The 25,817-nt window shown below is 34.0% G+C and overlaps 7 protein-coding genes, 2 long non-coding RNA genes, 1 other non-coding gene and 1 pseudogene across 24 annotated transcripts; 8 read left to right on the top strand and 3 right to left on the bottom strand.

Moving 5' to 3' along the window:
* Positions 1 to 1,241: 1,241 nt before the first annotated feature.
* Positions 1,242 to 1,493, bottom strand: AT1G08903. The gene has a single exon (NR_139520.1). It is a non-coding gene; the product is annotated as an other RNA (long non-coding RNA).
* A 1,386-nt stretch (positions 1,494 to 2,879) lies between these two features.
* AT1G67148 (uncharacterized protein) lies at positions 2,880 to 3,616 on the top strand. Its single transcript, NM_001084311.2, has 3 exons — positions 2,880 to 2,996; positions 3,122 to 3,150; positions 3,265 to 3,616. The coding sequence occupies exons 1-3, from the start codon at positions 2,966 to 2,968 to the stop codon at positions 3,340 to 3,342; spliced, it is 138 nt and encodes a 45-aa protein (NP_001077780.1). The 5' UTR covers positions 2,880 to 2,965; the 3' UTR covers positions 3,343 to 3,616.
* Positions 3,617 to 4,072: 456 nt separating this feature from the next.
* Positions 4,073 to 6,694, top strand: AT1G67150 (transmembrane protein, putative (DUF247)). 4 transcript variants are annotated; one of them, NM_001334275.1, is made up of 4 exons: positions 4,073 to 4,106; positions 4,240 to 4,393; positions 5,110 to 5,921; positions 5,999 to 6,694. In NM_001334275.1, the coding sequence occupies exons 2-4, from the start codon at positions 4,257 to 4,259 to the stop codon at positions 6,274 to 6,276; spliced, it is 1,227 nt and encodes a 408-aa protein (NP_001322099.1). In that variant the 5' UTR covers positions 4,073 to 4,106; positions 4,240 to 4,256; the 3' UTR covers positions 6,277 to 6,694. The 4 variants fall into 4 exon arrangements, with proteins under 4 accessions (NP_001322099.1, NP_176886.1, NP_001117562.1 ...); NM_001124090.1 differs by lacking the exon at positions 4,073 to 4,106 and having other exon boundaries at positions 4,128 to 4,393; positions 5,110 to 5,453; positions 5,583 to 5,921; positions 5,999 to 6,364; NM_105385.3 differs by having other exon boundaries at positions 4,089 to 4,393.
* On the bottom strand, positions 6,488 to 8,767 carry AT1G67160 (F-box/kelch-repeat protein, putative (DUF295); the record flags this gene model as incomplete). The annotated part of the gene is made up of 3 exons (NM_105386.1): positions 6,488 to 6,619; positions 6,868 to 6,916; positions 7,596 to 8,767. 3 exons carry the CDS (start codon positions 8,765 to 8,767, stop codon positions 6,488 to 6,490), a joined length of 1,353 nt encoding a protein of 450 aa, NP_176887.1.
* A 74-nt stretch (positions 8,768 to 8,841) lies between these two features.
* Positions 8,842 to 11,133, top strand: AT1G67170 (sarcolemmal membrane-associated protein). Of its 2 annotated transcripts, none has more exons than NM_105387.5 (5): positions 8,842 to 9,052; positions 9,365 to 9,979; positions 10,113 to 10,258; positions 10,358 to 10,449; positions 10,557 to 11,126. In NM_105387.5, the coding sequence occupies exons 2-5, from the start codon at positions 9,396 to 9,398 to the stop codon at positions 10,812 to 10,814; spliced, it is 1,080 nt and encodes a 359-aa protein (NP_176888.2). In that variant the 5' UTR covers positions 8,842 to 9,052; positions 9,365 to 9,395; the 3' UTR covers positions 10,815 to 11,126. The 2 variants fall into 2 exon arrangements, with proteins under 2 accessions (NP_176888.2, NP_001320766.1); NM_001334276.1 differs by having other exon boundaries at positions 8,915 to 9,100; positions 10,557 to 11,133.
* Positions 11,134 to 11,315: 182 nt separating this feature from the next.
* Positions 11,316 to 13,952, top strand: AT1G67180 (zinc finger (C3HC4-type RING finger) family protein / BRCT domain-containing protein). Of its 7 annotated transcripts, NM_105388.3 has the most exons (7): positions 11,327 to 11,485; positions 11,766 to 11,890; positions 11,984 to 12,117; positions 12,192 to 12,354; positions 12,729 to 13,304; positions 13,389 to 13,577; positions 13,662 to 13,952. In NM_105388.3, exons 2-7 carry the CDS (start codon positions 11,768 to 11,770, stop codon positions 13,836 to 13,838), a joined length of 1,362 nt encoding a protein of 453 aa, NP_176889.1. In that variant the 5' UTR covers positions 11,327 to 11,485; positions 11,766 to 11,767; the 3' UTR covers positions 13,839 to 13,952. The 7 variants fall into 7 exon arrangements, with proteins under 7 accessions (NP_001322040.1, NP_176889.1, NP_001322044.1 ...); NM_001334277.1 differs by having other exon boundaries at positions 11,316 to 11,890; positions 13,662 to 13,935; NM_001334280.1 differs by having other exon boundaries at positions 11,766 to 12,117.
* A 214-nt stretch (positions 13,953 to 14,166) lies between these two features.
* Positions 14,167 to 16,139, top strand: AT1G67190 (F-box/RNI-like superfamily protein). Of its 2 annotated transcripts, none has more exons than NM_001198409.2 (2): positions 14,167 to 14,367; positions 14,708 to 16,139. In NM_001198409.2, the coding sequence occupies exon 2, from the start codon at positions 14,723 to 14,725 to the stop codon at positions 15,980 to 15,982; it is 1,260 nt and encodes a 419-aa protein (NP_001185338.1). In that variant the 5' UTR covers positions 14,167 to 14,367; positions 14,708 to 14,722; the 3' UTR covers positions 15,983 to 16,139. The 2 variants fall into 2 exon arrangements, with proteins under 2 accessions (NP_001185338.1, NP_176890.1); NM_105389.4 differs by having other exon boundaries at positions 14,243 to 14,367; positions 14,713 to 16,130.
* Positions 16,140 to 19,124: 2,985 nt separating this feature from the next.
* On the bottom strand, positions 19,125 to 19,232 carry MIR414. The gene has a single exon (NR_139902.1). It is a non-coding gene; the product is annotated as a microRNA ath-MIR414 precursor (primary transcript).
* Positions 19,233 to 20,757: 1,525 nt separating this feature from the next.
* AT1G08907 lies at positions 20,758 to 20,962 on the top strand. The gene has a single exon (NR_139521.1). It is a non-coding gene; the product is annotated as an other RNA (long non-coding RNA).
* A 971-nt stretch (positions 20,963 to 21,933) lies between these two features.
* Positions 21,934 to 22,220, top strand: AT1G67200 (annotated as a pseudogene). The gene has a single exon.
* Positions 22,221 to 22,483: 263 nt separating this feature from the next.
* AT1G67210 (Proline-rich spliceosome-associated (PSP) family protein / zinc knuckle (CCHC-type) family protein) lies at positions 22,484 to 25,718 on the top strand. 3 transcript variants are annotated; one of them, NM_105390.2, is made up of 10 exons: positions 22,484 to 22,601; positions 22,940 to 23,038; positions 23,339 to 23,497; positions 23,653 to 23,734; positions 23,867 to 23,942; positions 24,153 to 24,233; positions 24,325 to 24,455; positions 24,612 to 24,864; positions 24,950 to 25,013; positions 25,103 to 25,718. In NM_105390.2, the coding sequence occupies exons 2-10, from the start codon at positions 23,008 to 23,010 to the stop codon at positions 25,441 to 25,443; spliced, it is 1,218 nt and encodes a 405-aa protein (NP_564890.1). In that variant the 5' UTR covers positions 22,484 to 22,601; positions 22,940 to 23,007; the 3' UTR covers positions 25,444 to 25,718. The 3 variants fall into 3 exon arrangements, with proteins under 3 accessions (NP_564890.1, NP_974099.1, NP_001322827.1); NM_202370.2 differs by having other exon boundaries at positions 25,109 to 25,679; NM_001334283.1 differs by having other exon boundaries at positions 24,950 to 25,712.
* Positions 25,719 to 25,817: the final 99 nt, after the last annotated feature.

Consider the following 25,817-nt stretch of genomic DNA (forward strand, 5'->3'; position numbering starts at 1 on the left):
ATGAAACTGCGGATCATTTTTTCCGGTTAAGATCTCTCTAGTTATATGAAGGGTTAGTTGGTTGATATATCATATTTGCTCCACATAGTGATAGTCTGACCCGCCGCATTTTGCACTGCAAACGGTATAGAGATGATATCACCTTACATCTCGGGATTCACTAGTTTACTTATAGGGAGATAAAGACAAAGATGGTAGGTGAAAACTACTCGAGTGCATAATACATGCACAAGTCGATGAATCTGAATATGATCCGGATTTGTCTAATTAAACCCAATATACTAAGCCAACGTGGTACAACTCTTTCTTTAACGAGAAGGGGATCCAAACTTTCACTTAGTTACTAGTTCATGATTATTCTAGAGAGCATAAACACCTTTCTTTATCTTCGCTCGCAAAACCTCCTTTAGTTTTCACTCATACGTACTTCCGACCTATTTCGGTCACATCCAAAGACCACTTCTAGGTCACGCCTTCGTCTACTTAACACTTTCATTTTTACTTATTTCACCTTATATGCCTCTTAACTTAACATATACATCGTTGACCATCCTTCATCGGCATGGAGTGACTATACCTCCTCTTCTTTATGTTATCCGACATTTTCCATTCTACTCTCTCATCTACTCACCTAATAGTCTTTCACTTTATTATTTTTCTATTTCTAACTTAAGAGTTTAAGAGCCACTCTATATCGTGTTTTATTTGTTATATTTACAGGAGACCTTGCCCCCCAATAATCAATTCAAGATAACAAATTTACTAAAAAACAATCATATATGATAATCCGGATAAACGTTTGTAGTAAACTTATACTATTAAATAGAGTATTACATCATTTTAGATTATTGGCGAGTATAATCTCAACACGTTAAGTTCTTGGTTTGTATATGGTAGTACACTTTCTCATAAATCTATATTTTTATGAATAAACAAGTGTGGTTTGACTTTGTATGCAAAATTGCAAACCAATTATGAGTCGTGTCTCTAAGGAAAAAACAGTAGAAAATTATATATATATATATATATATAGGAAGATCGAGCATCATCTTCAAAACAAAACCAAGCTTCTTATCATTAACGAATCTACTCTTCTCACAATTCCTTGTTTAGTTATTTCTCAACTATGGATTCTTCCTCTGGTGCACCAGGTGTGTATATATATAGGAGTTTTGGTTATTTGAGATTCATGTAATTAACTAATTTAACCTTGAAGGAAATTAACATATCTTGTACTCCTCATTCAGTTCGTGGGTATCCGGCCCAGCAAGGCTACGCCAAAACGGTATAGAAATAATCAGTCATTAACTGTAAAGATCCTGATTTAAAGAAAAATCATTCTAATTTCTTGATTAATTTTCTTCATCAGATTAGGACCAGCAATATAAAAGGGACAAAAGAACAAGAGGGCGATAAATCAAACACGGAAGGTTCGAAGAAAAAAAAGATACCAATCACCAAAACGTGAGAAAGTCGAAAGATGAGGATGCATGTTTTCTTATGTGGTTATTGTGGATTTTCCAAAGTACCCTTTGTATAATATTGAATAATTTGAATCTACGTTGGAAGAATCTTTCTTCCTCTAATCTTTTCTGGATCATATTTTTACTTATTTTCTGCAACTTTTGTACCAAGTATTTATTGTAACTTTCCATATGTTCTCCTATTTTCTTAATGCTCTTCCTTTCTCTATCTTCCATTCCCCCAAAACTTTTATAATATTACAAATTTTCTATTAAAAAAAAAACAATTTCCACAAAAAAGTTCTTACTCTTTCATTTTTTTTTTTCGGATCTAGAGAGTCCAATTTAATTTCTTATTGTCTTGACGTGTAGCACTCCATTTGTACCTTTATCTAAAGATGAACATACGGTATATTTAATTATCTTATTAATATTAAAGATCACAAAAATTACTTTAGGAGATTATGGTTGTTGCCTATTGGCATCGCGGTAATAAACAATACTAGTATAATAGTAACATGAGCAATTAGCCTCTAAATAACATTAGTTAAGTTCACTAGCTACTTTCTTTCTTATTTTAGTTAATACGAAGTTGCCTATGTTGACTAACTTTTAATTATTTTAGTTAATACGAAGTTGCCTATGTCGTCTTTGTTAAGGAAGATGGTTTCCAGTACATATACTATAAAATTTTGTGATGATACAAAATTTAATATTTGTTAGTACTATCTATAGCAAAATTTTGTACGTGATAGTATAAATTACATAAGCGGAAAATTGTACTATTTTTTGGCAACACCTTTCGTAACTAAAATGGTTCAAAATTTAAAGCGGATATACAAAATTTACTTGAAATTAAAATGTATAACTAAACGAGAAAAATAAGAAAAACAAATTGCTTATTGCTCACGAACTCCGTTAGTAGACAACATACATCTTCACCGATTCAGAACAGTTTGTGGCAAATGCTATTGTCATCTTTTGTTGATCGATCAGACAGTATATAACTGATCAAATGAGTGCAGTCTAATTCAGATTATATCGGAGAGAGGCTTCTTCGTTTGTTTTGAGCTTCTATAATGGATCACATATCTTCAAAGCAAAACCATTTCAAACATGCAAATAAGTTTGTGTTTTTTTTCCAAGAGGCATCTACTAGCATATATATAGAAACATTATATGCTCTAATTAGTTATTTCGTTGTTTGCTTCGCAGTTCAATCCGAACTAAAACCAAAAATATCAATTTGGTCAGTTTGGTTTGTTCTGGTTTTACCTAATGCTGAGGGCTACTGGCTAGGTACACTTCCTCAAAAATTTCTATTTTATGAATTAAAAAGTATGGACTGTATGGTTGACCAAATCAGAGGCTTCTGTGAGGGAAAAAATAATCACATAATTAATATCTATATATATGGTAACAGCATCATAAAACAAAACCAAGTTTCTTATCATTAACGAATCTACTCTTCTCACAATTCCTTGTTTAGTTATTTCTCAACTATGGATTCTTCCCCCGTTCAACCAGGACCAGGTACGTTCAAGCTAATTGGTACCTGATGAGTTAAGCCAAAATAGTTTGTATATTGCTTTTGATTATTTAAGATTCATGTAATTACCTTATATGAAATTAATTTATCTTCTTCGTCATTTATTCAGTTCATGGACAGGATGACAAACCCAAAACGGTATATAACCTATCACATACTTATGAACTGTTAGGATCCAGCAACTATTTGCTGGTTTTTAGAAAGATCTGAGAGGAAAGACTAATCAATTTCTTGATTATTTTCCTTCATCAGATTAACACCAGCAATATCAAAGGGGCAAATATTAAGACCAGCAATATCAAAGGGACACAAGACAAAGGCACCAAATAAATCAAGCACGGAACTCGAAAGATGATGCATGTTTTCTTGTCTAATTATTGTGGATTGAATCATTTGGATTGGGTTACCAAAAAAAAGAGAGAATAATTTGAATTGACGTTGGAGGAATCTTTCTTCCTCTTATCGTTTTCTTCATATTTCTACTTTTTATCATTTTATGTAACTTTTGTACCAGTATCTATTCAAATGCCATTGAAATAAAAATATGGTTTCGTATTCCAATGTTGTTTTACTCACATATATATTAAGAAGACTTTTTGCCCAAAAAAAAATATATTAAGAAGACTTTTGTTTTATTCTAATTTTTTTTTAACATATGTAGCTATAAAGAAAAACTACAAAAACTTGGGAAACTATATAAACTTATAGGATTGAATGAATTTTCATTTATTCGATGAGAATCATAGTATATTTTCTTTCTGTTTATTTTATTAATCATAATTTATTTAAAATAGTTTGACATGAAGTAAACTTATGAGATTACTATTAATTATTAAAGTTTTTTAAAATTAATTTAGTGAAACGATTGACAACGCACCCTCTTATGCAAGTATAATATATAATAGATAAAAAAATATAAAATTATAAATAGCGCACTCTCTTGTGTAATTTTTATTTTTCTAATCCCAAATTGCCATTTTTTAATTCGAAATTCTCTCTTTGTTATCAGATCCACATCCTTCTCCAATTTGTAATTTTTTTAAAAAAAAGACTTAAAAATCCTACTTCCATAGCTCATTTACATCCGTATCACAGTAAGCTTGTGTTTCCTTAATTTTGTGTCTTAAATCTCATAAGCATAAAGACGAACTTTTACAACAATTTCTTTTTTTTCTTCGGTATCTCTTTGATTTTTTTTTAACTATTATTGATGTTGAAAATATAAAGCTCATAAGCAATTGGAGATGGGATCTCAAGACCCTTGTATATACAGAGTGCCAAGCCAGTTGCGTGAAGTGAATCCAGAAGCTTATAGACCTCGGATGCTTCTCATCGGCCCTCTTACTCATTCCAAGAAACCTAAAGTTCATACGGATTCAAGGTACGCAGACATAGCCTGGACGACCTTTGTAGCCTATAATCAATTTTTTTTTTTTTGCATATAATCATCTTCTTAACATTTATTTCATACAACGTATTTTTTTTTAATCGTAAGAAAGAAAAAAAGAAGAAGAGGACTTTTGTTAAGTTTTTGGCTGAGTTTTACCCTCTTTGTTTTGTTAGCAAAAAAAAAAGTAAAAATTCTGCAATATACCACTTTCAGTTTGCTATTGTTCATATATTTCGTACAAATTTGTATAATCTATATATATGTAAGTATTCATCTCTATTGTTTTGTGGTACTTTTGAGAATATCTCAAAACATAACAACGAAAGTAACATTAAATCCGGTAATGTCAGGATTTTAATTTTGTTCCGAGAGCTTTTTACGAACTACATTTTACAATCAAATTAACATTTAAACCAAACAAAAACAATTTGCAGTTATATAAAACAGAAAACGTAAACAGATTAATGAGTCTCTTCAAGAAAAAGTTTAGTAAAATCTTGATTAAAGTAGAATCCAATAACATCAAAATTTAACAGAGCTTAATAACATATTGATTGAATAACAACAAATTCTTCATAACATTAGAACACTCTGTAAATCACAAACCAATAACACCACTTTAGTCTCTTTAGCTCCTACTTCATATCTTTTGTTTAATGATTAATTACTTACACAATATAGATATTAATGTTTAGATGCTTTATTAGGTATCTAGAATATAAGATGATGGAGGACCAAAAGGTGTTGTACAAAGACGCTTTCACCAAAAGGCTAGATACTGATATTGCTATTCTTGAGGATATGAAGACCACCATAAAAGACGAAGAAGTAAATATTCGAGCAAGCTATGCGGTATCGACTGCATGGATATTATCCGATATATTCGTGGAGCTTATACTTAACGATTCAATTTTTATCGTGGAGTTCATTCTCAGAATGTATGAAAGTCATGAAAAAATTGGTGACATGATTGTGGACAAACCTTTTTACACTTCCACGGTTCTTGATGACCTTACCTTGCTCGAGAATCAGCTTCCTTACTTCTGTTTAAGTAAGTTGTTAAACCCCATTACAAAGAGATTTTGTGGAGATCAGTCGCTGGACCAAGTCATCCTCCAGTTATTTTCAGTCAATGATAGTGGCATGATCAATGAGAATACAAAGTTCAATCACTTCACAGATTTATTCCGGTGTGTTTACAAGGAATCACTTGGCCAGAATCTAGAGTTGAACAACTCGAAAAGCCAGATCGTGGATATGAAGAGCGCGAATATGCTATACAGTGTAGGAGTGGACTTCAAGGTAGTGAAGCGTGAGTATTCACTGAATGTATCATTCGAGGAAGGTTGCTTAATATTGCCGAGTTTTCCTGCCGATGAATCTTCTAATATCATCCTTAGAAATGTCATCGCATATGAGCAATGCCATGATCCTGAAAATGCCTTTACTACAAATTACATAAATTTCATGAATTTCCTTATTACCTCCGATGAAGACGTGGCTATACTCACTTCAGCAGGTACAAACATTATAACACATTATCTCTCTTTCTTTTTTGGCTAAGTTATAGTATATGATTGATGAATATATCCACAGGAGTGCTAACAAACGGTGTGGGGCGGTCAAGCATGGTACTGAAGATGGTGAATAACTTAGCTATAGGAGTGTTGCTATCGAATCAGAGCCAATATCACGACATTGTTGAGAAACTCAACATTCACCATAGTTCTCGTAGGAAAAGGATATGGGCGAAACTAAGAAAAGTCTACTTCAGCGACTTATGGACGACAACAGCTACGTTAGCTGCCATATCTCTTTTGCTACTGACTCTAGCTGGGACAGTGGCTTCCATTTTTCAAGCTATCAAGAGCTAATGCAGTTGCATGCTTCGATCTCCTAAAGATTGTATTCAACTCTTGTTATTGGAATATTGGATTTTCCAAAATTATATTTATTTCTCACATATAATTACGCGAAACATTTTGTTTTCCAACAAATAGTTCACAAATTTAAGAAATACAAACAGCTTGACCGAAAAAACGTAAAGCAAAATAGTACAATATGGATCCTGATCTTTTGACTTGCTCACTTCTTTCCAATCATGTTCTTTCCTTTGGTTGTTTTCTCTCGCTGCGTTGTTGTTCCATCTACGTTATTAACTATTGTCGTTTTCTCTCTCGTCACTGGTTTTGTCCCTTTTAAATTGCTTTTCTGAAGCTGATGAAGGAAAAATAAACAAGAAATTAGACAAGACACTTCCAAAAAAAACCCAGCATCGAGTCACTAGATCATAAAACGTTTATTTATCTAAGTATATGATTATATACCCCTTTCAACGCGGTCCGACCTGCATAGATAAACAAGACATGTTAGTTTCATACAAGGTAGTACTTAGTTAATCATATATAAGTTATTTCAGCTATCTTAATTATTCATCATGTACAAATTAGCCCGAACGTACGTACCTTCTTCGCCTGCAGAATTACTGGATGAAGAATCCATAGATGGAAACAACTAAACAAGAGATCAGAGATATCCGTGAATACGAAGCTTGTTTTTTTTATTTTATTTTTATTTTTTAATGTTCTTAATTTCAAATATATAGAGAGAAAAATTATTATTCTTGTTCTCTTAGGGACGACGCCTTGTAATTGGTCTGCTCACAAAGCAACCGCACTTGTGTTTTTTGATTCATTGAATATAATTTATGAGTGACTAACTAAATATTTAGTAAAGAAAGTGGGAAAATAATAGTCAACAAATTGAAGCGTTAACCTTGCCATAAAATCGTCTTTTCATTCAAAAAGTGAGGGATTAAATTACATAAGAAAATTACAAAACTTTTATTTCATAGGCCAGAAGTCTAGAAGGTACGTAGGCCAATATTCTAGTTTGTTCATCATAGGCTCATCGCGATAAACTCCATATGATTAACTGCAACACTATTTGTTATGAATTTCCAAATAATGTATTTTAATTTTGAGCTAGGTTTCATATGAAATCAGAATAACAAAATAGTAGTACGAAGTACGAAAAAGCAATTTTAAAAAACAGCTAAAAACATAACAAAATAGCAGTAAGAAAAAGTGGAACCAAAAAGCTGAAAGTATCAAAGCCGTGTTGCTAATCAAACCCAAAAACAAATAATCCACCCTTACCAAAAAGACAAAACTTGATAGTATTAATTCACAACCATTTATCACCAAAAGTGGGGAAAAACCAACGAGCATCCTTGAAAAGTTTTGTCGAGGAAGTAGTTAGATGTTCAAACTCTTGGACCACATAATCGCTTCCGATTTGGTAAACGCAAATACGGTCAGCGTTATAACCATCGCGTAGACTAATCCCACAACATCTATGATACTGATCATTACTAAAATATATGCAATCTCTCATAACTCCATCTTTGGCCGGAACCGTAATTCCTAAATCCAAAAGCAATGCCTCGTCCCCTATAGACTTGATTAGTACTGTAAATTCTGATGATTTTGGATCCATCTTATTGACAGTGAAGACGCATTTAGCCTCTGGAGAACTATCCATTTTACCACCTACAATGATCAAAACTTCTCCAGACAAAGTCACAGCAAGATTGCTGAAATACTTCATATGAAATCTATTTACACACACAGACGATCCGAAACTTGCACATTCCATTTCTACTGGAGAAACACCACCGGAGAAATCAAAAACAGTGAGACATTGATGTGCACTAATCATGTAAAGCTTGCTTTCTTTAAACACCATATCAACACAGCCTTGATGCTTTATTGGTTGAAGAACTTTCCAGCTATTGTTGTCATCTCCTCTCTTGTGATGATATGCTACATAACTAGAAAGATTACAAAACACAAAGTAATCTCTGCTTTTGTCATCTACCCACAGAACCGCTTTGTCTATTTCTATATGGCTACCGCTAATGGGTCTCTTGAATCGCATATACCGTTCTCCATCGATTGATTCGAGAGACGGAAGAAGAATCCTCTCTCGAGTAAAAAGATTCAAAAGATGAAAATCAGCTCTATGGTCGAACATAAGGAACCAACTACCGGAACTCGCTAAACAACGACTCGTAGACATATCAAACCCTAAATCTCTGATTATGTAGGTTTTGTTTTCATGAGGATCAAACAACTTACATGAACCGTTGTTTTCGACATTTTTGTTTGGAAAAAGAATGATCCATGGAGTTGTTGGATTTGTTACTCCGATGACTGATTTCGAAGCAACATACCATGTTGAAGAAACGCATCTCGCTCGATGAAAATCAACGAAGCTCAAGCGCTCCAAGATTAATCTAACTAGGTCCACGATATAGGCCGCTTCGAATCGTCCTTCCATATTTTTTCCGTCGGAATCGCTCATCTCCTTCTTTTGTGCTATTTCACGATTTTCAATCTTAGGGTTTGTGCTCAGAGACGTGGGGGAGAAGATGAGTCAATAAAGTTAATGAGGCTATTGGGCCATTATGTAAAATAGGCCCATATATTAATGGGTTTCGTTGGATTAGAAATCTTAACTTGTAGGAAAAAAAAAATTCACGCCGGCAAAAGAAAAGAAAAAAAAAACCTTCGCCGTCGTTTGCTTAGTCTTCTTCGCTCTATCCCAACACTCGATCAAATAATCCCAGTGAGCTTCTTCCATTCCAAGGTACGAATCGATAAAGTCATCAAACCTATACCTTTTCAGGATTTAATGGTAATTAGTCAGGATCTAAATCGTTTCTTCGAATTTGATTTCGGTGATCTAGAACCCTAATTTGGTCGGGAATTTTCAAATCAATTGATTTCCCTGCCCTAATTTAATTTGATGATTGTTCTGTTTGCCTATGAATAAGTTTGATTTCAATGGCAAACAAAAAAAAGAGAGACATTGATTTGAATATTTTTACTTAGGTGCATTGATTCTGCAGATTGTGTTAATGTGTGTCACTCTTAATCTTCTGTCTTATGTTTTTCTCAGTTGATAAGGAATTTGAAGAAGCCTTTGTTTAATGGAAAGCAAAGGAAGAATCCATCCATCTCATCATCATATGAGGCGTCCTCTTCCAGGTCCCGGTGGCTGTATAGCGCATCCGGAGACTTTCGGTAATCACGGTGCTATACCACCTTCTGCTGCTCAAGGTGTGTATCCTTCCTTCAACATGTTACCTCCACCTGAAGTTATGGAGCAAAAGTTTGTGGCACAACACGGGGAATTACAGAGACTTGCTATAGAGAATCAGAGACTTGGTGGAACTCATGGTAGTTTAAGACAAGAGTTAGCAGCAGCACAGCATGAAATACAGATGTTGCACGCGCAAATTGGGTCGATGAAGTCCGAGAGAGAGCAACGGATGATGGGTCTTGCTGAGAAAGTTGCTAAAATGGAGACTGAGCTTCAGAAATCTGAGGCTGTTAAGTTGGAGATGCAACAAGCACGTGCTGAGGCACGGAGTCTTGTTGTGGCTAGGGAGGAGCTTATGTCTAAAGTGCATCAGTTGACTCAGGAACTTCAAAAATCTCGTTCTGATGTGCAGCAAATACCTGCTCTGATGTCTGAACTTGAGAATCTAAGACAGGAGTACCAGCAGTGCAGGTAATGGTTGTAGAATGGAAGTTTCTGATATCACTGGCTCCCGACACTCTTCTTATAGTTATTGAGTTTGTCAGCTTTTGTATCATCCTCTTATGAAGGTTGGGATGAATTTGATTTTATCTGATTCTGGCAGGGCAACATATGACTATGAGAAGAAGTTTTATAATGACCATCTCGAGTCACTTCAGGCAATGGAGAAGAACTACATGACTATGGCTAGGGAAGTTGAAAAACTTCAAGCACAGTTGATGAACAATGCAAATTCAGATAGAAGAGCAGGTATATTGAATTATTTAGTTAGTTTCTGCTCTATTTAGCTTCATTGTTCCACGAACTTTTTTCAGTAATTTAAGAGTTGTATCTGTCAATCAAATGAAGGTGGCCCTTATGGTAACAACATAAATGCTGAAATTGACGCTTCTGGACATCAGAGTGGAAACGGTTATTATGAAGATGCTTTTGGTCCTCAGGTTCGTGAGTTTCTCTTTGCTAGCTCGTCTTTTTGAGACCCATTATAGTTTTCCACATTAGTTGATTTAGATGTGCTTGAGCTATATACGTTTTGTTACTTTTGCAGGGATATATTCCTCAACCAGTAGCTGGTAACGCAACTGGACCAAATTCAGTTGTTGGCGCAGCTCAATACCCTTATCAAGGAGTAACTCAGCCAGGATACTTCCCTCAAAGACCCGGTTACAACTTTCCAAGAGGCCCTCCTGGTTCATATGACCCAACAACAAGGTTACCAACAGGACCTTACGGCGCTCCATTCCCACCTGGACCATCTAACAATACTCCTTACGCCGGTACACACGGAAACCCTAGTCGCAGATGAGTCCACCAGCTAAGAGTACATATATAAATAACTCACCAGCTACAGATTCCTTCAACTGTGGAATTGTTGCCTGTTTGGTCCCATAATCTTTATGGGTAAAGAGAAGTTGGTACAGTGGTGAACGTTGAGTGCTATTGTTTAACTGATTTTGTTGAGAGCTTGACTTTTGTGAGACGGTTTTCAACAAGTTTTGTGATACAGAGAGATGTAACATCGGGAAAGAAAAAACAAAGAAAGAGAAATTTGTTGTTTGCCCTTCACCATTTTGTCTCTATGACTCTATGTTTCACTCAGTTAAAAAGTTTACAAATGAATCGAAAGTTAAATTTATCTTTGTAATACTGTAGTTTCTAGTTTTAGTTTACTTTTGAAGGGCCCATTTTATTTTTTATTTTATTTTGTGAGAAGGGCCCATTTCATATATATATATATATTATTTATTTTATTTTTGGACAGAATACGAGTTGTTTTAAAAAAAAAATATTTTTGAAACACCGTCCGATAAAATTATTGAAATTTTTTGATATTTTTAAATTCCCGCCAGACTCCCATCTAAATTTCGCTTCTCCTTTAGCCATTTGCTTCCATTGTCACGGACCTGAGAAAGAAGGGGAAGAGAGATTGAAGCAAACAAAGAGATAATCGCAGCAACTTTGTACCAATTAGACCAGGTAATTCTTCTCCAATAAAGAAATTGCAATTTCTAAGGTTTCATTGTTCGATTTCTGTAAAAAGGTTTTTGATTTCTCAATTCAATTGCTGAAATTTGGTTCAGTTACCTCGATTTTAAGTTTAGGGTTTACCGATTCTGGCCCATTTGATACGAAAGATGTAAGCTTTTCCCAATATTGAATCCCCTTGGCTATATAGGGGTTTAATCGCACAATTTGATTTAGAAGAAATTGTTGCAATCCCCAATTTACGTTTTTCATTTGGGTCTGATATTTGTAGGTATGGAAAATGTGGTTGCAACTGTGAGTGGTTATCATGGATCCGATAGGTTTAAGCTCATCAAGCTTATTTCTCATTCTGGAGCAAGTTATGTTGGGGCAATGTCAAGATCTATTACACATTTGGTTTGTGTAGATTGTTCTGTTCTGTTTATGTGATTCATTACCACTGTGGAGAAATGAAGACATACCCTTTTGTTTAATTGGTTATGTGTGTAGGTGTGTTGGAAATTTGAGGGCAAAAAGTACGATCTTGCAAAGAAGTTTGGTACAGTAGTAGTGAATCATCGATGGGTGGAAGAATGTGTAAAGGAAGGGAGAAGAGTTTCCGAGACGCCTTATATGTTTGATAGGTATGCTTATTGGTTTCCGGTCCTTATAGCTTCTATGTTCCTCAAAGATGATTGATAAAGCCTTAATTTTTCAGTGGAGAAGAGGTTGGACCTTTGATGATTGAACTACCTGCAGTTTCTGAGGAAGCTAAAGTCACTAAGAAAGTGAATAAGGCTTCTGAAACTTTTGATAAATACTTTAGTAATGGTGGAGAAAACCGGAGTGGCTCCACTTCTGAGCTTGCCACTTGGATGGAGGTAATCCTCGTTCTCTTATTACCTATTTGCTTAGATAGTAGATACAAGCCGCATCTAGGTTTCTACAGCTATTAGTTTAGTTTTTATTGAATTTCAGTAATAGAACAAATGTTTTGTGTTGTATACTTCTATATCCAAAAGATCAGAAGAGAATTATCTTTTTGCATAGTATATCTAGTATCATTTGAAAGACCGATGTGCTGATAGCATATCCTCATCAGATTTCATAGCTACCAAGATTAGCTTTGCGTAGCCACTGTGGAAAGTAACATGTTAATTAGTGTGAATGTAATTGCTTACTTGCATGACTGTTATGTGTATGGTATACTTAGTTTGTTTTCTTCATGTCTCTGGGCTTCTTTGTTGCTCTTCAGAAAAATGTAGAAGCAAACAGACACTCAGTGCGATTAAGAACAAAGAGGCCGAGTAGTATTCTTGAAAACAAGGAAAACAGTGGTGTGGCAGAATCTTCACGGAAAGGAAAAAAGCGGGTAGTAAAGCAACGCTCTTACAGAAACCTTATCGACCTTGAATCTGATGAGGAATCTGATAATAACCATCATGACAACTCTGATGAGAACCAAAATGAGACTCAGGATCATAGAGAGCCTGCTGATGAAAATGTGAGGGGTTTTGTTTTCGAACAAGGAGAAACATCAGCTCTTCGACATCCTGGAGACTTGGCAACACCAAACTGGGATGTAGATGAAATAGAGGAGTCTGAGAATTGGAGTCATTCAGCTGTTTTTAAACGCCCTAGATCATTTAGTCCAGAGATAAAACCACAAGATGATGATGAGTCAACAAGAGAAGAGACAGAAGCAACTGAGAAGGCTCCTGCACAAGTTTCTTGTATCATATGCTGGACCGAGTTCAGTTCCAGTAGAGGCATTCTCCCTTGCGGCCACAGGTTTTGTTATTCATGCATCCAAAAATGGGCAGACCGTTTGGTGAGTTTATCTTCCTTGCTTTTCAAACTAATTCTCATAAAATCCATATTGGTAAATGATGCAACTTCCTTATTATATCTGCAGGTTTCAGAAAGAAAGAAAACAACATGTCCACTGTGCAAGTCCAATTTCATCACAATCACAAAGATAGAAGACGCTGATTCTTCCGATCAAAAGATATACTCACAAACAGTCCCTGACTTATCTTCAACAAATAACATTCTTGTAGTACTCCCTGAAGAAGAAGAACAAAGACAAACTCTCAATCCACTGGTAAGCCGAGAGTATTGAGCTACTACGCGATCTTGTTCTTGATAGCAACAACATTCTATTGTGTTTTGTTTTTTTCTCCTGCAGACTCGAGCTTCAGGTTGCAGCAGATGCTACTTGACTGAGCCAGAGGAGCTTCTGATAAGATGTCACCTCTGCAATTTCCGGCGAATCCACTCCTATTGTTTAGACCCTTATCTGCTTCCTTGGACCTGTAACCATTGCAATGATCTTCAGATGATGTACCACCGTCGCAACTACTAAATATATACGTATGACAATAATGTTTTGATATTTGAAATGATGGACAAAATATCCTCCCATTGTTTATGGAGAAAAATTTATTTATAATTGATTTAAATGAAGTTCTTGGTTAAAAATTAATATAACATTAAATTATACAGATCGAACCATATCAAATTAAAACTAAAAAAGTTGGGTGTCAAATTCAATAAAAATTTCCAAATTCCAACTGTCTAACCAAAAGTCACTTTTAAGTTTTAATTAAACCACAAAAGCAAATTGCCTAGAAAAATAAATTAAGCAAAAAGCTCTCTTTCAGTAAAGATGCCGTTTATTTTTCATATCCCGCCATGACCCCACCACCCAATATAATATTCATTATTTATTTTCTTTTGATTTTAGTTATAAAAAAAAAAAAAACTCAAGTCGTCGTCTCTCTCATTTTCTTCTCCTCTAAAATAACCAGATCGCCTCCTCCAATCATCTTCTTCTTCCTCCTCGCAGATCCACCGTCGTCAACTATTTTATTCATCCCGGAGAACTAAAATCGGTATACAGATCTTCTATCTCGCTTCATTGATCGTTTTCTTCCTTCAATTTCTAATCATCTCTGTTAATATCCATTGGTTTGATTCATATCTTTCGCTGCAAAATTCCTCAATATTCAACACATTTACGCCATTTTATCCTTACGATTTCGTCTCTCCTGACTTTAAACTTCGATATGGTTTCTGATTCTGCTGATTTGTTCGATGTTGGCATTATCTTGCTTCTGGTGATTTGAGATGTAATGTTTAGATCTATGTTTTGTTTAATGTAGTTTGGATCAAAATACTATTGAATCATCTCTTGGAATTGTGTTAGACTTTGATGTTTAATCTATATATCAGTGTAGGTTTCGAATTATGGACTATCTTCCTGTGGAAGTTATTGGAAACATACTCTCACGTCTCGGAGGAGCTCGTGATGTTGTGATAGCTTCAGCAACATGTAGAAAATGGCGAGAAGCTTGTAGGAAACATCTTCAAACACTTTCTTTCAATTCCGCTGATTGGCCGTTTTATCGAGACCTTACAACGAATCGTTTAGAGATTCTTATAACTCAAACCATTTTCCAAACCATGGGGCTGCAAGGTCTTTCTATTATGATGGATGATGCGAATAAGTTTTCGGCTGCCACAGTTATCGCTTGGCTTATGTATACGAGAGACACTTTGCGGAGATTGTCTTATAATGTCAGGACGACTCCTAATGTTAACATTCTTGAAATCTGTGGGAGGCAGAAGCTTGAAGCTTTGGTTTTGGCTCATAATTCTATTACTGGTGTTGAACCAAGTTTTCAGAGGTTTCCTTGTTTGAAGTCTCTGTCACTGAGTTATGTTAGTATTTCAGCTTTGGATTTGAATCTTTTGCTTAGTGCTTGTCCGATGATCGAGAGTTTGGAACTTGTGAGTCTCGAGATTGCAATGTCGGATGCGCAAGTGACAATTGAGTTGAGTAGCCCGACGCTGAAGAGTGTTTATTTCGATGGGATTAGTTTGGATAAGTTTATCTTGGAGGCTGATAGTATTGAGTTCTTGCATATGAAAGACTGTGTTCTCGAGCTTTTTGAGCTAATAGGAAACGGGACTTTGAAGCATTTTAAGCTTGATGATGTTAGTGTTATACATCTTGATATCATGGAGACATCTGAAAGCCTTGAAGTAGTTGATGTCAATCACTTCACAATGGTTTGGCCAAAGTTCTATCAGATGATCTCAAGGTCACAGAAACTAAAGAAACTTCGTCTTTGGGATGTGGTTTTTGATGATGACGATGAAATCATCGATGTTGAGTCCATTGCCGCTGGTTTCTCTCACCTGACTCATCTTTCGTTAAGCTATGACCTTAAAGATGGAGCTGCTCATTACAGTTTGCAAGGGACTACTCAGTTGGAGAACGTGACTGTATTGGAGCTCGGATGGACTGTGATCAACGATGTTTTCTCAATCTGGGTCGAGGAGTTGCTGAGAAGATGTCCGAATCTGAAGAAGCTGATCATTTATGGGGTTGTCTCAGAAACCAAAACACAAGGAGATTGTCAAATTCTGGCGACATTCACATGGTCCATTGTTCAACTCATGAGGAAATATATACATGTTGAGGTACAATTTGAGTATGAGTAAACGATTCTTCTTCTCCATGTTGTTGAAAACAAGTTTGAAGATTGTGTAAAGATATGAATTTTGTGTTATTCAAAATTTAGCAATTCTTTTAAGAATACAAAAGGATTTTGTGAGACTTCATATACGTTTTTAGCTAAAAAGATTGACAAATAACTCACACCTATTAGACATGGAATTTGGAGAGATTGTAAAGAACAAAAACTCTCCTTAACATAAAAAAATGTTCATGTCTTCACGTAGACGATCCTTTTAAATCCATCTATAACTTTTGAAATTCACTAAAACCACATCAAATAAGAAATCTTTGCTAACGGACCTTTAGCAGTTTATTAAATTCAAACCTACTTATTTTTCTTTTTCTTCATCGAAACATTATAAAAAAAATTTGATGTAAATATTTTACTTTTTGTTGAGTAACAATTTCACATTTTAACAACAAAAAAAAAATATACCTTTTAGTCAAACACACTTAATTTATTATATATGGAAGATTTCTTCGACTAGTTTGTCAAGAAGATATATCTAAAGCGTTTAATCCTTTTTTCTTTCTGATAATTTTAATCAAAAACGACAATTACATAATGAGACGTATATAAAGTTTTTTTTCATTTTTGGTCACCAAATTTTAAAAAGATTAACCTTTTCATTAATATTTTGTTTTGTTATTCAAAAGTAAAAATAGTCATCACTCCAAAAATTATGTCAGACTAAATTGCATGATAAATATATTTTAGTTCAAATAATTAGATGGTACCAAACTAAAATAAAATATGACTCAAATAAGCTTAGACTGAGGAGACCGACTCAATTGACATATCTGTATCCCTCCCTCTCACAAAACTTGTGGGTTATACGACCAAACATATCATGTGAACAATATTTAGCTAGATCATATCTTTGAGTGTTCATTTTCATGTGCCTTGAAGTTTCTTATTTCTTCTTAAGTCCTATTATATATATAGATTTGTTGTCTTCTTCACCAATTGTGGAGATTGCATTGGTTCTGTTAGATGCATCTAAGGTGGAGTAAATGGTAAGGTTTTTTGTCCTCACACTGTGTTTGTTTTTGTCATTAATAAAAGCTAATTGTCCTCACACTGTTGGACCTTAGTGTTGTGTAGTATTATTCTCCATTTTCTTGTCCTTTTATATAGTCGGGGACCTATCTCCATGCCTTCTTCCATTCCTAGAGCTTCTTGAATACTATTAAATACATAGTTTTGTTTCTATAATTTGGGAACTTCTATAAAGAAGATGGGTATGAATTGATAGTTTAAATTATATGAATCTGAAATTTGTATTTGTAAGTCATGATATGCAACTATTTGGTACGTAACACAATTTTTTTGTAATATAAATTGGTAATTACTATTGAAATTGAGCTTGTAAAACGATTGATGGTTTAAAACACATACTATTTGAACCCCATTCAAGAAATTGGTATTGATGGTATCATCACTATATATATATATATATATATATATGTTGAATTCATATTTTTAATTACAACGTTAATAATTAAAAAGAGAGAGGATTTGGTATGTAAAATTTGGTTTGTAGTAATGTATAGGCATGGGCATGCATGTCTCTTCACCTACTTAAGAAACCTCTATTATGTCTCAACCTCTTTTTTAGGTTCTGTAGAGTCAATTACATAACGACACCACTTATGTCAAATTGTTTCAGGTTGCATCAACCTTTTTTCACAAAACGAAAACGAACTTCGTAATTGTTAACTTTATTTCTCTTCAATTTCAGCCACAAATTATACATTAGATCAAACATCATTATTTATTTTTAATAGAATGCATTTCTAAGAACTTAATCTTCTATCTTTATTTCCATTTGTAGAGTAATAGATTCAAGAAGTGTACTAAAAAAAGGAGTCAAGAAGTGTATTCCTCCGTTTTCGTGTTTCTTCAATGCTGAACTTTTGTTGATGTTTTATCGATCTATCACATGTATTAGTAAAACTGGAGCAAGATTATAGATCAACTAGAGATGACCCTTAATAAAATTATATATAAAATACTTGCATTTTATATGTCAATTTAATTCATCTATTTTGACAATTCTTTTGAAATTAATTTTGTTAGGTTGAGATACAGCAGATGTACTGACAATATATATAAAACAAAACCTCGATTATTTTTTTTTTCGTCGGCAAGAATCTGTTTCTAGATTGTGATATATTACCATATATAAATAGGAGGAATTGTGACATCAAAATTTCAAAGTGTTAGTTGAACAACACATCATAAATATGTTTAATCTAGTGGTTTAAATTAAATAAGGATTTTTTTCCCTCCAAGTCATGGTGTTGTGTTCTAAGACATGATGCTTACGCTGAAAAGAAACTTATCTATAACAACTTTCATTTATGTGATCGTTTATTCGTCAAGGAAATTAAATTTTATTTCTTACTATTAGAAGACATAGAGAATGTTAATGAACCAAATAATAAAAGACAATGTAAATTTTATTATTCTGAAAGTATTTTAAAAATGTGTATTTTTTGTTTTATGGTTCTGAAAGGTCAATATGACCCCACTTTAGTTGTTGTTTCTCTACAAAATTCTGATTTGAAATCTCATTGTTATCTCCCAAATAAAATGAGAAAGGCAACTTGGCGGAAATTTTCTTCCAACAATAAAAATAGTTTCTATTTTCTTTTTTTCCAAAATAACAATATTTCTGTTTTTCTGTAATATGGTCAAGGATATGAAGGTATTCAATTTTAATACTTTTTGGGGATACTTTAATTCCCTTAATGTATATGATTATTTTTTTTCAATGAAAAATAATTCCAAACTCTTGAATTCCGTGATTTTAGAAAGAAGAAATTGGTAAAAGTAAAAACCAGACAAACTTTTCTTTTATAGCTGCAACTATAAGCAGAATAATATTGTTGCATTCACCTAATTATCATTTAGCCAACATAATAGCCATCACACATACAAAACACACGTACAATGCTTTTGATAGATATGTATAACAGACGCGTACACGTAAATCCATATGTATGTGTATGTATGAATATGTTTTGGATGTTAAAAAGATGAAATCAGAAAGCATAAGTTCTTGAAGTGGGAGAGTCAGCAATTTGAAGGGTTTCTTGGATAATTTTGTGAGCCTTTTTGCTTCTCAACTCAAATCTCATACTCTCACTCTTCTCTATCTTCTCATACGATGATGATGATGATGATGACGATGATGATGAAGATGAATATGATGATGATGATAATGATGATCTCTTCCGCATCCTTAGACCAGTCTTTATCTTCGACTTCAAGCCTTCCACAATCTTTCCTAGTCTCATCCTCACCACCATCTAATATATGTAGAAGAACTGAAGAAGAAGAAAACTAATTAGATCCCACTTTGGAGTCGGAGATAAACATTATCTCAACAACTTAATTCAAGAATACAGTATATCCCAACAAAAAAGTTAAGAGACAAATCATTTTTTTTACATGTAAATAGTTAATCTGTAAGAGAAAAAGATTGAAGTATTGAACTAATATATATACATGTAATAAAGTGGCAAAAGAGGGCAGATAGAGTTGAAGAAATATTGAACCTTAAAAGTGTGGTTTGTAGATATGAGAGAAGATGAAAATGGAGGATAATATATATATGTAGATCATATATATATATTGTGTGTGTGTGGCGGAGGCTGATGTCAAAGGTTGTGTGACTTGTGAAGCTATGTGAGTCTCGTGACCTTATTTTTTCAAACTTTAGCCAATGTTTATTATTTTCTAAAATAGCTAGTACCATTGTTTTGTTAGTCAAAGATTCAGATTTTTAAGTCATCACCAAATCATGGTTCTTGGGGAATTTGTTTCAGATATTATGTATCTCCACAGTAAAGATCTGTTGAGTAATCATTTGAATATTAAAGATGAATACCAAATAGAGAAATCTAAATAAGATAGAAAATCTTGTGTGGTACTTGTCAGTTGTCACAAGGATTATTTTAAGTAGTTTGTTTTGCTTCCTCCACTTGAAAATTATATTATTTTTGTTATTCCATGACTTTGATAGAACAAGATGTTATCAAAAACATATATTTGTTCCGGCTGTGTTTAAATATATTTCAAAGTATAGGGTGATCATTGAAAACTTGAACATTCTGTACATCACATACAATTAAAAAGGTTCGAATAGAGCCAGAATATGTGTACTGTGATATCTAGTTAATCTTAATGATTATAAACCTTTGAAAAATATTTTCTTTTTTCTTTTGTCAACAGCTTTAAAACTTTGGAAAATCTTACTAACTAAATAAATATGAAAGGACCACGTAACTTAGAACATCTAACTTTTTCTTCTTTTAAAAGACATAGAAGATTAGCTAATTTAATATCGGAATAATTATGTTTTTCATATTTAGTATTAAAATAATACTTTTAATTAGTTTGTTAATTTTCTTAATTTTATTTATTTAAACATATAAGTAAATCTAAAAGAAGTCATCGAAGAAAATTATAAGTAAAATTATTTTTTAATTTAATAATAAAATATTTGTTATGATCCCGACAACTGCCTAGTAGTTTTGTGAGGACATAAAGGAGAACAGTGTGGACAGGAAATGAAAAAGAAAAAAAAAAAGAAATATAGAAGTTGAAAATTGTACGTGATCTTGAAAATATCTCTTACGACGCAACTTATGACTTATGATTCCATATTCTTAAGATTATTTTAACTAGTTAGAAGCATGAAACATGTGTAGTTGTGTACATCAATATGCAAACAGCTATCTCATACGTTTTTTCTTTTGGTTACAGATAGCCGTAAAAAAGAAATATATATCCATCAAGTTGGTAAAAATTGGTGAGTTTTCTAATTCTTGATTCGATCGTAATTTGTGAGTTTTCTAATTCGTGATTCGATAGTAATTTGCTTTAAACAAAAACTACGGATTGGTTGAAACAAAATCACTCCATTTTAACTAGTATTTAGTCTGTTGCCGAGAGACTTTATGATTTCGTAGGCTTTGAACTAAAAGAAGCAGAGAGTCATAAGATGAATTTGTTGGAGGTAAGTCCTCGGTCATAAACCAAGCACAAGAGGGAACAAAATCAATATTCAAGTTCTTAATGAAATTAGGGTTAAAGCTTACAAAATCTTAGAATTGTATATGTATTTGTTGTTTAAGACAGGTTTCATTTTTTGTTATTAATATGCATAATTACTAGAACCAAAACTCTTTTTAATCCAGAGAAAAGCAAATGTTCTTGCAAACTTTCTCGTAAAACTGCTTTTCAGTCTTATGACTCCTATTGATGCTACCATTGTTTAAGCTTTTGGTCTTTTAAATAAATACGGTTGGTCAATCTATATATTTATCAACCATCGAAGGGTCTACAAATCAACAAGTCATCTCTGTAAATGGATTGGCTAAACCTTTGACTACTTTGCAATTTGCATTCGATTATATGGTTAGATATTCCATGTTATGAAACTTTAATTTACATTGGTCAAATAATTATTTGATTTTGGGCCTTATAATTGTTGCAGTGGTCCTTAATACTATTCATTTACTATAATTAAGACTAGCAACTGACTTTATTTTAATTCTGATTTTGTTACCAAGTTAAGCACACCATCTCCAAAGTTCCAAAAAGGTAAGGAATTTATTATTAAGAAACTAATATAAGCATTTGATTGATGCTTCATGCGATCGTATTCTAATCATGATTCTAAATTGTAATTGATTTTATTATTGTACATAATTAGATACGATATAATAATTAATGTGTAAACTCACTTATGTTAATTTTGAAAAATTATGGAGTGTGTGTGTTATATGTGTCTATAAAATTTGTTTTCGTGTTATTTTAGGGTATTTCTTTTAAATTATTGACCAAAATCACTTGGCTTTGTCTCAATTGTGATCATGTATATTAGATGTGCAAAATAACCCTTACTTAAATAATTAACTCTATCTCTCGTGGTCTCATCTAAATGAACCGCAAGGATGCTCGCCGCGACATCAAGTTTATATCACTTTTCGTGGAGAACAGCTACGCCACAACTTCGTTAGCCATCTCGTGGAAGCCCTTAGGCGAAATGCGATCAATGTGTTTATAGACAATGATCAAGAGCTTAGAGGTGAAGATATCAGCATTCTTTTGAAGAGGATCGAGTATTCTTGAATCTCCATTGTTGTGTTCTCGAGCAGGTACACAGAATCGAGGTGGTGCTTGAGAGAGGCTGTGAAGATCAAAGACTGATGTAATTTTACCTTACTTGCCTTTCTTGCCTGTTGGCACAATCCATTAGTCAAGTTTGATAGTGAAAGCAATGCCAATGATCATCGTCATGTTACTTAAGTCATCTCGTATCGTTCGATTCAAATTAGTTGTCGTTTAAGTTTTTGAAGCATATACTAAAAAAACATTTAAGTTTTCAGTTGTCAATTAATAATAATAAAAAAAAAAGGAAAATGATGATGGGTGAGTTTTATAATAGTTACGGTGAACTTGGTCACATTGGATAATTTGTCATTGTTCTTGGGCGGACCAATAAAAGCCTCTCTTTTGAATCCCCCACACAGATCTATCGCCTCTTCTTCCCTCGTGTCTGCCAGAATTTTTGTTTCCCGTTGATAAAGGTTAAACCTTTCTTCTTCTTCTTCTTGTTTCGATTTCAAGTTCTTCTCTTTCGTGACCTACGGTGCCGTTTCATATTCCCTAATTTGATTGAAAAGGGTTGCGCAAGGGCTTTGAAGTGAAACACTTTTGATTCTTGTTGTTGCTTCAAGTTTTCATTTTTATCAATTGGGTTTTGGAGAAAACACTATGAGCTGTGATTGAATTGTCTAGCTCGAAGAATCTTGATTTTGTTTACACAGAGAATTGGTTTCTTCTTTCTTGATGATAGTACAATTGGATTCTGAATGTTGTGTAGAGTTTTTGGAATTGCTCATTGGTGTATGCTTTTGTTATGCAGGGTTTATCTTTGGTGGATGATTAGTGAAACTTTTTAAGGAGATAATAGTTCACATGTTTTAGTTAAAAATGGCAGCTTCAAGCGGCTCTGGTTTGGAAGGTTAGAAACATGACCTCAATCCTTTTGTTGTTATGTATTCTTTGTGTATACTGACTTTAGGAAGTTATATCGAGTTTCCATTTCTTTATTTCCGTTTCTTAGAGTGTTTTGCTTTTACGTTTAACTTTAAATAAGAATGAGGTCTTGTTTCTGAGACTCATCAATTTAGAGAGCTTTATAGGGTAGCTTTGAGCTTTGTTTATTGGCTTTGCTGAGGTATTTTGTTTGTATGTATTGTTTTGATTTGAATAAAGAAGAGCTTTTGGGATTTATTCTGTTTTTTGCTCTTGACTATATCAGCTGAGGAGGGGGAAATAAGTATAGACATGGAGGAAGACATGGATCTAACAGAAGATGATTTCAGAAATGTGTCTGGCCAGTTTTCAGGACAAGCATCGATCGTGGAGGTTGGGGATGCTGTTGATGTGAGAGTCGAAACCGTGAAAGTAGATGTTAGTTGTATCCTTATTCTTCTTCTTATTGTTGGAGCTTGCTAATGCTTGTGTTACTTAAACACCTCTGCTTCGAGTATAGTTTCTACAATCATTTGCTCCAAGACTTGAATGCTTGTGATTATGTTCTCTTTCTTTCTTTTCCATAATTCCATGTGTCAGCTAAATCTGGTGTTAAAAGAGCCAGAACAATCTCTCTGGAACAGCAACCTTCAGTCCATGTTACTTATAAACACTTAACAAGGTTCGATGAAACGAAGACTCTTAACTCGATAACAAGAAGCTTTTAACATTTGAATGCTCAAAACATTGCTATCATTATATGTGATTCTTGGTGTTCTACTTGTTTTGATTCTTATTGTCCTGCATCTTTCAGAGATAGTAAGCAGAAGCTGGAAAGTTTATTACAGCAATGGTCAGAATGGGAGGCAGAACAAAATTCCTTGTCCGAGGTATCTATGATTTGAACTCTTCTGTAGTGCTTTATATAGCCAATACAATAAACCTTGTGGTTTGCAAAAGTGAATCAATTTCAAGTTGTGATTGAAAGAACAATTGTAGACGAAATTTCGCAATTCTGCAAGAAATGATAAGGACACTTGTTTGCTGACTATTTCATGTTATTAACTAAGCTAGAAACTTTTCGTTTGGAATATGATCAGGATCAAGAACAAGTACTAGAAGCTGGTGATGAGACATACTTTCCTGCTTTGCGTGTGGGATTGCAGAAGACATCATCTGTAGTGAGTGAAACTGTTCTTTCAAGCATATACAATCTTGAAATTTTCAGGTTTTTCGTAATCCTTTCTGATAGATACGTTCTTACTTGTGCAGTCATTTTGGTTTGACTACCAAACTGGTCACAGTTCTTCGAAGAAGTCTGTTCCAGTGGAAAGTAGCACTACTCCTCTTTATAACCGTGGATTTACAATTGGTTTAGATTCAGGTTCAAATAACGTGGAAGGGTAAACAAATCTAGATTTGTAGATTCTTTTTGTTGCAGTTTCTAGTTTTGTCTTTCAATCTGATTTCGTTTTACCTTGTGACAGTGAATGTGTTATTGATACTTTATTATCTGCCTTGTGCATTCTTTTGAATTTTTGTTGTCTTCATTGTTCCAGAGGCTTGGAGATTATTGATGATCCTCCACGTTGCTTCAACTGTGGCGCATACAGTCATTCTATTAGAGAATGTCCAAGGCCTTTTGATCGATCAGCAGTTAGTAATGCTCGGAGGCAACATAAAAGAAAAAGAAATCAGACTCCTGGATCCCGTCTACCATCCAGATATTATCAGAGCCTTCAACGTGGAAAATATGATGGCTTGAAGCCTGGCTCACTTGATGCAGAGACGCGTAAGCTTCTCGGTCTAAAGGTATTTTTTCAACCTTCCTCTGCAGTATTGAAAATTAGACCAGAGAAAATGCTATTCCTGATTAAGCGGTTTTTATCTTGTGTAGGAACTCGATCCTCCTCCATGGCTTAACAGAATGCGAGAGATTGGATATCCACCAGGATATTTTGGTAAGCTTTCATACTCTCTCTTGTTATCATATCAAAGGCATCTTTGTTCATGACTACGTTGTCTCTTCTTTTTTGTTTGTATCACTTAGCTGTAGAAGAAGACGATGATGATCACTCGAGAATAACTATATTTGGTGAGGAAGAGACTAAAGAAGAGGAAGAAGTTAAGACTGAAGAAGGTGAAATCTTGGAAAAAGCTAGCCCTCAAGAGCCAAGAAAGATAATGACAGTTGGATTTCCCGGTATTAACGCACCCATTCCAGAAAACGCAGATTCGTGGCTATGGGAACAGAGGAATAGTAACACAGGACATACTAATTATCATAATCACCTTCGACCACAATATGAGATGGGCCCTCTAGGTATTCAACTGTCTTCAAGCTTTCCTCCAATGCATGGCATTAGATATGATCATAGGTTCGGTTTATGACCAATAAGCCCGGGATCCGAAAGAGTTAAGATCCATTTTAGTTTTAGCAGCAGAAGATAGATTCATTAGTGAATGTGGGATGTATGATAACCATTAGTTAAAGAGTTAACCACAAGCCAACTACGGTTAAAACATTCAGGCCTAAGCCAAAGTAGTCTATGCTTAAGGCAGAATCGAACTTTTACGTCTTTGGTCGTAAAACTGGAATCGTGATTATACACGTTTGGTGTTGTAACATGTCCATCAATGTACAAGATTTTTGTTTTGTTTTTGTGTTTGTCTCTCTACTAAAATTAGTACGTGAATCTAGTTCGTTCCGACACTCATTAACGATAACATAATAGTTAAACTCGTTTAAAGTATAATAATGCTAC

Source organism: Arabidopsis thaliana (assembly GCF_000001735.4).
Source record: "Arabidopsis thaliana chromosome 1 sequence".
Lineage (NCBI taxonomy): Eukaryota > Viridiplantae > Streptophyta > Magnoliopsida > Brassicales > Brassicaceae > Arabidopsis > Arabidopsis thaliana.

Excerpts from the sequence above, each read along its gene's own strand:
- AT1G67180 (NM_001334277.1), top strand. The coding sequence starts at position 11,768 with ATGGAAAATGTGGTTGCAACTGTGAGTGGTTATCATGGATCCGATAGG. Across the intron at positions 12,118-12,191 it reads ACGCCTTATATGTTTGATAG|TGGAGAAGAGGTTGGACCTT; the intron begins GTATGCTTATTG and ends TTAATTTTTCAG. Across the intron at positions 13,578-13,661 it reads GACAAACTCTCAATCCACTG|ACTCGAGCTTCAGGTTGCAG; the intron begins GTAAGCCGAGAG and ends TTTCTCCTGCAG.
- AT1G67190 (NM_001198409.2), top strand. The coding sequence starts at position 14,723 with ATGGACTATCTTCCTGTGGAAGTTATTGGAAACATACTCTCACGTCTC.
- AT1G67150 (NM_001036168.1), top strand. The coding sequence starts at position 4,257 with ATGGGATCTCAAGACCCTTGTATATACAGAGTGCCAAGCCAGTTGCGT. Across the intron at positions 4,394-5,097 it reads AAAGTTCATACGGATTCAAG|ATGCTTTATTAGGTATCTAG; the intron begins GTACGCAGACAT and ends ATTAATGTTTAG. Across the intron at positions 5,922-5,998 it reads GGCTATACTCACTTCAGCAG|GAGTGCTAACAAACGGTGTG; the intron begins GTACAAACATTA and ends ATATATCCACAG.
- AT1G67210 (NM_105390.2), top strand. The coding sequence starts at position 23,008 with ATGGCAGCTTCAAGCGGCTCTGGTTTGGAAG. Across the intron at positions 23,943-24,152 it reads AACAAAATTCCTTGTCCGAG|GATCAAGAACAAGTACTAGA; the intron begins GTATCTATGATT and ends GAATATGATCAG. Across the intron at positions 25,014-25,102 it reads ATATCCACCAGGATATTTTG|CTGTAGAAGAAGACGATGAT; the intron begins GTAAGCTTTCAT and ends TGTATCACTTAG.
- AT1G67170 (NM_105387.5), top strand. The coding sequence starts at position 9,396 with ATGGAAAGCAAAGGAAGAATCCATCCATCTCATCATCATATGAGGCGT. Across the intron at positions 9,980-10,112 it reads CAGGAGTACCAGCAGTGCAG|GGCAACATATGACTATGAGA; the intron begins GTAATGGTTGTA and ends TGATTCTGGCAG. Across the intron at positions 10,259-10,357 it reads AAATTCAGATAGAAGAGCAG|GTGGCCCTTATGGTAACAAC; the intron begins GTATATTGAATT and ends AATCAAATGAAG.
- AT1G67148 (NM_001084311.2), top strand. The coding sequence starts at position 2,966 with ATGGATTCTTCCCCCGTTCAACCAGGACCAG. Across the intron at positions 2,997-3,121 it reads CCCCGTTCAACCAGGACCAG|TTCATGGACAGGATGACAAA; the intron begins GTACGTTCAAGC and ends TCATTTATTCAG. Across the intron at positions 3,151-3,264 it reads AGGATGACAAACCCAAAACG|ATTAACACCAGCAATATCAA; the intron begins GTATATAACCTA and ends TTCCTTCATCAG.